General features: G+C 36.5%; 1 protein-coding gene across 1 annotated transcript; it reads right to left on the reverse strand.

The window, feature by feature from the left end:
- Positions 1–731: 731 nt before the first annotated feature.
- LOC109606183 (serine/arginine repetitive matrix protein 2) lies at positions 732–8,182 on the reverse strand. Its single transcript, XM_020022745.2, has 14 exons — positions 7,927–8,182; positions 7,831–7,875; positions 7,696–7,776; positions 7,391–7,633; positions 7,208–7,342; positions 6,911–7,159; positions 6,770–6,861; positions 1,713–2,991; positions 1,599–1,652; positions 1,508–1,543; positions 1,335–1,452; positions 1,244–1,280; positions 1,084–1,191; positions 732–928 (listed from the first exon to the last, which is right to left on the reverse strand). The coding sequence occupies exons 1-14, from the start codon at positions 8,147–8,149 to the stop codon at positions 860–862; spliced, it is 2,769 nt and encodes a 922-aa protein (XP_019878304.2). The 5' UTR covers positions 8,150–8,182; the 3' UTR covers positions 732–859.
- Between the last annotated feature and the right edge of the window lie 1,591 nt (positions 8,183–9,773).

Below are 9,773 nucleotides of genomic sequence, written 5' to 3' on the forward strand. Positions count from 1 at the left end.
GTAAGGTTGTTTTATTTAATAGTTGTTCTACTTTTGGCCCTTAAATTTGTTTCAAATAAATACGTAACTAAACTCAGACCCATGGCAAAAGGAAACGTATGAAGGCATAGGACGCCACATCATCAATGAAGAGAACCGCGAGAGTTGAGATGCATCACCCCCGGCACAAGTGATTTGCGATGTCAGGTGTAACTGAGAATAGTCGAGAAGCCAGAAAAGAGAACAACCAAAATCAAAAATAAATAAAAAATGCCAAAGACGAGCTACTTCCTACATCATGACGCCGCTATTACGTGAGGTATCAATAGAGAGCTTGCATGAATACGTAAGGTAGAGATAAAGTCTAAAAATGATGAATCTGTGGTCGCCGACGGCATGGATACCATATTTTCTATTTAATCAACTGAACAATAAGTTAAGGTTGATATTTGTTTATGATTGAACTGAGTCGTTCCAATGAAACGAATCTAATTACAGATCGCATAGAATTGAATTCGCTTTGAATATTGGACCAAGTTCAAGGGAGTTGTTCCACACCAAGGTCGTTTGAAAAGTTTCAATCTCATTCCGGATTGTCGTTCATAAATCCATTGCGAATAGAAATTCACATTGACCAGTCGGAATGCATGCGACGGAACGGGTCCGTTACATCAGATTCGGAGTTGAAGGAGTTCGGATTCAATCCATTTCAAGACTTGGATTTATAAATTTTAGTATTGATAGACAATTGATACTTTTAAACGTGTTTATTACAGAAAAATTAATATGTATATATAAAAAATATATAAATTGAATTGATTTCCATGCTCGACACTCTACCTCACTTCTGGAGGTCTTAAACCTGAAGTGTGTGACGGTCTTAAGATGGAGGTAAACTATCATCAGAGTCTTGTTCATCTGGTAATGGTGTAGTACTAGCAGTAGCAACCTATAATTAAGTAAGTAATTTAAATTCAAAGAAATTTAAAGCTTCGTACAGACTGGAACAATGTTCCGCGCCGAACGCCGTCGAGTCTGTACGAAACCCTGTATGTATGATAACAATTTATATTTATTGCATAAGAGAATGATAAAATATGTTACTTCGTCAGTTTCATCCAGAATCAACACAAAACCGCTAGGCGGACCAGCTTGTAGTGACGGTTCACGTAGTGGACAAACTTGAGTTTGTGGTGGAGGTGAATCATCAACCTGCAATAATTAGACATACCCAATAACACAAATAGTTAAAATTTAATATTACCTCTGTTTCAAGACAAGGCAACTGTTCAGTTGGAGTTCTGAAAAAATATATTATGATAAACTTTAAATTATAATTTTATAAAACAACTTACTCTCTAATTTGGGCACCTCTAGGCATTTGGAAGCCTCGTAAACAATCCATTTTCTTTCCAACAAAAAATTGCATAAGTGTGCGAGATGGAGAGTACAATGGGAAGTTTATATATAATTCTAAACAAAGGGTAAAATCATATCAAGATGTAATGAAAGTAAGTGTGGACATTACTGTTCATAAAACCGGGTTGTAGGTAACAAGGAGATTCTACAAAATACTTATGATTAGAATAATCCATATTTTTATTAAAATAATAACATACGAGATGATCCAGCCTGTTCCCTAATGTCTGAAGAAAGAACTGGTGGCTTCGATGCTAGAAGTAAAACATCCTTAATTACATATAACACTGAAATTGTAAAACAAAATCATTTACTTTTATTGGGAGAAATATTGACTTGAGACGGCGGTCTTTCAGCCAAAATGTTAACGGAAGACTGTTCTTCCGATTCGCTTTTCTTTCCAAGTTTTTTAGGATCACATTCCTCGTCAATCGGCACCATAATAAACGCCACCTTGGACGCTGGAGAAGTTTTGTCACTTTTGTCCATCTTAAAAAAAGCTACTGGAGAAATGACTGAGGTCGTTGCTGAGGTACTTGGAAGATCTGAACTCAGTGCCCAGGACGGACCGGCTACTAGAGCAACAGGTGATGTGACTGGACGACCTGAACTGAGAGCCCGTGATAGATCGGTTGAGGAAGCTTGTTGAATAGCATTCAGCGCACAGGCAAGATCAACTACTGGACTGGAGGACCGTGATGATTTTGGAACAAGTAAGCCTTTGTTTCTAGAAGAAATTCCACTTCTTCTTTTTGTTAGTGCTGCTTTACGGCTGATTAAAATAGGAATTCTGCTTCTTGTAGAAGATTGATGAATTTTTCTAGTGGGTTGTGGACGTGGCGCTGCACTAGCCGTAAGAGCTGCTGCGGAGCCTATACGGATCCTAGAAGGAGGTATTCTATTTACAACAGGTTCTACAGGTTTTCCTCTAGTAGATGGTGCACACGTGGGATTAACTATTGAACTGGAGGTCTGTACATTTGATTTTGGAACAGGTATTCCTTTGGTTTTAGAAGAAATTCCACTTCTTCCTTCTGTTGGTGCTATTTTACGACTGACTGAAATAGGTATTCTGCTTCTTGTAGAAGGTTGATGAATTTCTCTAGTGGGTTGTGGACGTGGCGCTGCACTAGGCGTAAGAGCTGCTGTGGAACCTATACGGGTCCTAGAAGAAGGTGCTCGATTTACGGCAGCTTGAAGAGGTTTCCCTCTTGTAAATGGTGCACACGCAGGATCAACTATTGAACTGGAGGTCTGTACATTTGATTTTGGAATAGGTATTCCTTTGTTTCTAGAAGAAATTCCACTTCTTCCTTCTGTTGGTGCCACTTTACGGTTGACTAAAATAGGCATTCTGCTTCTTGTAGAAGATTGATGAATTTCTCTAGTAGGTTGTGAACACGGTGCTACACTAGCCGTAACAGCTGCTGCGGAGACTATAGGGCTCCTAGAAGACGGTATTCTGACGACTGCTTGTTGAGCTTTTCCTCTGGTGGATGGTGGGCACTGTGTGATGACTGGTGGTATCCCTCGCTTTAGTGCGGAAACACCCCCAGATCTAGAAATGCCTCTTTTCTGTGCGACATGTGGTTTCTAAAACAAATAAATAATCAAAATTAGAAATGAAATAGTGCAGAGGTGACCAAGCTCCTTGATTGTCCGAGCCATTTTTCAAAATTTGAAATGTTGCGCGAGCCGTAATTAAATACGTATTTAAAATGTATGCAAAAAAGGTATTAAATTTTTTTTACAAAAATTATATTTATTGAAAACATAAATAAATATACAAAATATGTATACTGAATTTAAATATTAGAAATTAAACGCATTTATTTCACTTCACTTGATAATTCTTGAATGAAAAGGAACTCGAGTACATTTATCCAGAGCCACAAATAATCCTTCAAAGGTTTCCAGTCAGGCCACCCCTAATATAGTGTATACGTACAGATGTTTTTTTCGTCGTCACATGTATCTGCGAAATAGTGGTTCTTGATTTGGCAACAGGGTTTTCGCCTTCTGGTGGGGGCAAATTTTTTAGTATAAAGTATAAATCTTGGAATTCTTGATTTTCTTTGTGGTAGTCCACCTTTTTTGTCAAAATGCGAAACCGTTTGCATTGTTTTCACTTCTTTTTCCACTGTTACTTCTTCCACCGTATTTTCTATAATAGTTAATTGTACATAATTAAAATGTTAGAACCTTTAGAACACAGAACGATTATCAACAGGTGCATTTTTACGATACTGGCAATATCGACGGCGACGAAAAATATAAGTGCGGAATTTATATTAGTTTTAGTTTAATTGTTAGTTATTGTTATAATTTCGAGTTTAGTAATGTCCAAATATAGTCTTATTTAAAACGGCCATTTTCTTATTGCTTTTACCAAATTAGCTTGGTAACCCTAATATGGTGGTGGAGTAGACAGATTGAGGTCGTCACTAAGATTACAACATCGTAAGTCGACCATGACTAGCAGCAGGTGCTATTAAAATTTGGTAACGAACGCGCCCTATAAATCGGGAAGACACGTGTGTCAAGGGTCAATATGTGATAAGCAGCGACCCCCCACAGAAGAAAAAATATACATCCTGCGTAGCAAATCAAGAGTTTCTGGAGTCAACAAGAAACACAAAATAGAGAAGACCAAACCATCGTCTGAGAGTGATTGAGTGGTCGGAAGATTCCAAATAGAAAACAACACGAAATACCCACACAGACATCATTGGAATTACCTTTAACAAATCGGATAATGGACTATACTTCAACCATCAACCACCGCAATCCAGCAATATCCAAATTTTTGATTCCCAGTAATGTTAACTCTACAAATAACAATGCAATTTATGTGGAATTATGAAGTGTACCAATATCAATCCTTAGAACGACACTCTTAAAATCAATTATTTGAGATCGTTCTTAGAGGCTGTGGCAAGTACATAGCTATCAATGGTTTGTAACAAAGATGGAACAAGCTGAAGGAGAATTTCATCAATGAATTTGGAAGAAAAAGTGCAAGAACACAGTGAAGGTACTAGAAAACGTCGCAATTCAGTGAAAAACAATGATGGACTTTAACTTGGGACATAATCTGAATCCTGAACGTAACTAGAGATTACACTCCAATGATATATTTCTAAGGAAGAAATGACTTGAGGATGAAGAGAAAGGACAACCACGTCAACTAAGACCAAAGTATGTGCAATAGCAGATGTATCAAACAAGGACATCGTTAAGCCACAAATCTTCAAATTTATCGAAACAAGAGAAGAATAAATTATTGGAGTTGCTATCGAAATCCAGTGGAACGCATCATTAATGTAAAAGGAGCCGCTTCGATTCGAAGTAAGTTTGTCAAATCGTGTGAAACGTTGAAAATGAAGTTGCATTCCAGCAACTTAAGGAAAAAGTTGTCTACGGCCTCAGTTATACTCGGATAGTAGCCGATCGTCACGCCTTGTGTTGGTTAAAACAAACGAAGAGCTTAACTGAGAAACTGGCGCGATTTGCCATCAATCTTTCAGAACATGTGTGGTACACAAAATCTGACGTAATCATAAAAATGACTGCCTATCGAGAAACCCTGCGAAACAGAGGACACAAACCATCACAAAATTAGCGGTTGATATACTGACATTCTTGCCAGATGCAGATGAAATTAAGGGAGAGCAAGAAAAAGAACCACCTATACGTCATAAGGAAAGCCACAGAAGGAAAGGTAAGCCACCATAAAACTTTCGCGCTAAGGAAGAAGCAAAGCAGAAAACTTCACGCTGAAGAATGGCACTCAGACATCGTGTTGCTGAGATTTTGACGTTACATCATAGTGAACCTATGGCGGGGCACCTAGAAATCAGCAAGAGATACCACAAAGTTAAGGTCATGTACTACAGGGATGGAATGCAGAAATTTCGTAAAAGGTAGGAACACATTTCAACAGATTGGAATTGATTTGTTAAGTCGTTTCCGAAGGAGCAAAACAATGATAATTATGCGCGACCAGACGGATGGAGTCGCATCCAAACGGTTAAGCAGGAACAGTGACAAAATTTGTTCTGTAAAGAATCTTGTCAAAATATAGAGCACCATGGACCATATTGAAAGACCGTGCGACCACCTTTTGGTCTAAAATCTTGACAGAACTGTTGAAGACAATGGTTTCTTCAAGCAACTTCACGACTCCCTACCATCCCTGACGCAATGAACTCACCGAAAGATTGAACCATACCTTGGCGGATATGCTCTTAATGTACTCCAACACTCAGCAAACGAATTGAGATGAGGCAATATTACCAACTGAAGCAAATTTGATGTAGAAAATCGAAAATAATGACATCATCGAGATGTAGAAGAACGTCTTGTTAACTCAATAATCAACAGTATAACACATAAAGAGACGTAAAAAAATCAAAAGTCCAATGGGATCAGCAATATCGGAGACGTTGCTAAATTTGATACGGACCATACAAAGTAATATACAAGTTATAACAAATGTTTTAGTTCTTCAGTTATTTCGTATATGGTACTACTTACAACCACTGAACTCGTCCTTACGGTCAAATGATACAGTCGACTTTTCATCAGATTTCGCCGTTCGCATCAAAATAAGAAGTCTCATAACAGTGTTTAAATAAAAGTCGGTTGGCGAAAGAGTCGGTGAATAAGGTGGGTGCTGCACAATTCGATCGATTAAATCGGGTTAGCAATGATGAGCAACGTTCAAGCGATCCAGCTTATTTCGCTCGGTTAGTTCATGCGGTATCCACTTATCCATTTTTTTCCCCTTGCCAATTTCAGAAAGATATCGCAATATTGTTGTATGGTCAACTTCCATTCTGGCATCCCTTGAAGAAACAGTTAGATTCGTTTCCACCAATGCTTCATTTTTGAAAGACGGTTTGGGTCACCAGACCGAAATTTTTCAAACCAACACTGCACTTTTCAATCGTTCACAGTATTCTCGCCAAGCGCTTGGTTTATATTGCGTGCAGCTTTTGCAGCATTATTACCAAGTTTATACTCATATAAGAAAATTACACGAATATAGATTGAATTCATATCGGTGCAAATTTCAAAGAAAATAACAAAAGGGAACACTTTAGGTCGATATTTGAATAATTCGGACAGTTATCAACAGGTGCATTTTCGCGACGTTTGCAATATAGACACCTACTTGGCCAAGTCTGATTGAACAATTTCGAAAAATATTAATGCGGAAACTATATTAATTTTAGTTTCGTTGTTAGTTATTGTTGTAACTTCTAGTTTACTAATGGCTTATAATAAAATATTGAATGTAGCAAAGTATCTCACTTTGAATAACAAATCCCCAGAGACACATTATATAAATAACGTTCAAGGATCTTACTCTATCTTGATCAGCGGTCAACTGTCTCGCGTGAACAGCAACTTCCACTGCAGCCTGGCCCTTACTATCAGTAGGACAAACCTTTCTCGCAGCTATCAATTAAATTGTTAATAGTCATTAGTTTGAAACATTAAAACTCACCAATAGCCCGTTTCGTAAACTCCTCTGTTTCTAAAGCATTTTGTTGCTTGTAAAGTTCCTCCTCTATGGTCTTCTGTTCAGCTTCTTTTTGCTTTTGAAGATCTTGTTCCTTCTTCCGGCTCTTTTTGGCGTCCCGTATAGCACGCTTTTTTAATTTTTCTGTATACGGATCTTGAACCATAGGAGCACACGTATACTCCACAGGATCTTCTTCGATTTGTGGGGGTGGTGGAGAAGGCGCTCTCGGTCCTAGAACAACTGTATTTAGGTATGTTTGGTGTGAATTTTTATGTTCACCTCTTGGCATGGAATATTTGAAAGTCTTGGTTTGCATCAGTCGTTTTTGAAGGCGTTTCGGCAATTGAAAACCCGTCGGCGGCTTATTTTCTTTATTATTTTCATCTAGATATATCATTTCAAACATCCGATGAACTGCAATAATGTAAATATTAATTGAACTGGAAGGTATTCCAATTTTACCCTTTTCTCTTTTTTCACGTGCATCCGAGTCATTAAAATCTTCTGTGTCTTTAGTAGCATATTTCATATATTGCTCAGCGTCTGTCCAGTGTTGAAATTGATCGACACCAAAATCTTTGGCATTGTATTCCAATTGAGAGCCCAACTGGGCTATACGGGGATTCCTACTGAAAAGAGGTGGCGTGCGCTCTAAGTATTGCGGACGGTAACTTGGAGGTGTTTTCCAGCCCTCATAATGTTCACCTAATAATAATAAAAAATTAAAATAAATTTATTTCTTGAATGATGTATTATTGCTTTCTTACGTGGGGGGTCGCATTCGTTAAATAGAAACTGAATATCTTCAAGCACCTCTGACTGACATTTCCTCTTCTTAATTTTGGGTACTAAAACGTGGACGTGTGTAGTAGTTTCCAATTAAATTAAATGTTAATACTTACTCATACCAGCATATTTTATTGTACCCGACCCAAAACTTGAACGAGCTGAAAAAACAAATTTTTAAAATATTCAAATTTAAACCTTGGCATGCTCACGTGTTCCTAGTGGCGGTGTCATCAAACTAGGTATTGCATTTCCAGAAACAGTATCTACATAATTAGTATCTGCAGCACAAACACCGAGGTTGTTGTCGAAACTTGAGTGAAGTTCAGCTGACACTTCGTTATTATTGCTACTGTCCATGACTGATGTCATTGGTGGGGTTTCGCAGCTGGAGACTTCCCTGAGGGGAAGTGGTGTCGACACATCATTTTCCATATTAAAATGGAGATGTGCGACCTCCGTGCAACCTTAACCACCTCCCAGATATCTGTAAATTATTAATAATTTTTTTAATTTATATAAATATAAGGCTAAGGGTTTATTTGTCATGGATGCCGCATATTGTTGCATCTATGACTGAAATATTATTGTTTAGGCTTTCGGGATCATTTCATTCATAATGGTTTTTTACATAAATTGGTAATGAATTAATATCTTACCTCTGTCGGATGTCAGTAGTCGTTAATATAGTTTGAGTTTTGTTTTGACAATCTAAGTAGTCAAAATCTGACAAAGTTGACTGTCAGATTTTAGTTACCTGCACAAAATATATGATAATAATTGTAAAATAGTCTTTAGACAAACTCAATTAATCCATATAAAATCACATACATACTATATTGGCCCTTATAGCCGAAAATATTAATATATAATATAACATGTTGCTTATACAGGGTGTCCCTAAATTTAGTCCACATAAATTAACCACATATTCTTAACCCCAACTTACCTATATACTAATATGCTTCCTAAGAGATACTTGACTTCAAATATTTTTCCAGTTGCTGTAATGCTCTTAGTAACTGATCTCACAAAAATTCTAAATCAATTTTGAAGTTTTAATGTTTATATACAGGATGTTTGAATTAAACTTATTTATTATTATTAGAATATTCAATTTCCTAGAATTTATGAGGTGAAACTTTAAAATTAATGTTGATTAGAAACGGTGCATGCTATCGATGATCAGCAAGAGGACTAATTTTAGGCAAAAATTAAAATTTTATATTGTAATGTCAAAGTTAAAATAAACTTACATACAAAAATCCCTCCAACACTTGTAGTAAAGTTTTTAAATCATTTCAAACCTATTTTGTTAGGCTTAAAATGTCATGTAACTGTATAACATTTCGTGATATATCATGATAACTACATTCAGTTACCAACCTTTAAAGACCTACAGCTCTCTTAGGAAGCATACTGTTATATAGGTAAATTGGATTGAATCGGCCTATTTTGAGATCAAGAATATGTGATTAATTTTTATGTCGATTTCCTGAATAATATAAATAATTTAATATTTTTGTAATCACATCATTTTTAACCTATCTACAAGATAAATAAAATTATTTTCTAGTAACAAAAAAGCATTACTTAATAATCATATTCATAAGCACCTTCCGCATCTTGTTTTAATTCGGGTAAAATGCTTTGAAGGTGGCTTCAGACCTTGTAGCATATCAAAAAAGTTTCTGTTCTGTTGCTTATATAACAACTCACTCTTTACTTCACATTCCCTTGTTTGTTATTGGCATACAGATAGCTGATGTCGCAGCACGGTGAGGATTATTCATCTGGAATTTAGTTTATGAATAACGCACAAAGAAATCCTTATTCATTTGTAATTGAACAAACAGGATACAGAGTCTTAATCAACTGATAAACAATCTAAAGTCGCATGAAAAACGGCGATCTCGCCTAGCCAATACTTCAATGTTTCGTACGAAAAAAAAAGGAATCAGAAAAATATTTTAACATTTTACTTAGATAATATAATTATAATATTTTTGGGAGCTCTTTATTATTCTTTTGGAGCTTCAGAACTACAGCGCATGTGCAT

This window comes from Aethina tumida, chromosome 1, assembly GCF_024364675.1.
Source record: "Aethina tumida isolate Nest 87 chromosome 1, icAetTumi1.1, whole genome shotgun sequence".
NCBI classification, from domain to species: domain Eukaryota; kingdom Metazoa; phylum Arthropoda; class Insecta; order Coleoptera; family Nitidulidae; genus Aethina; species Aethina tumida.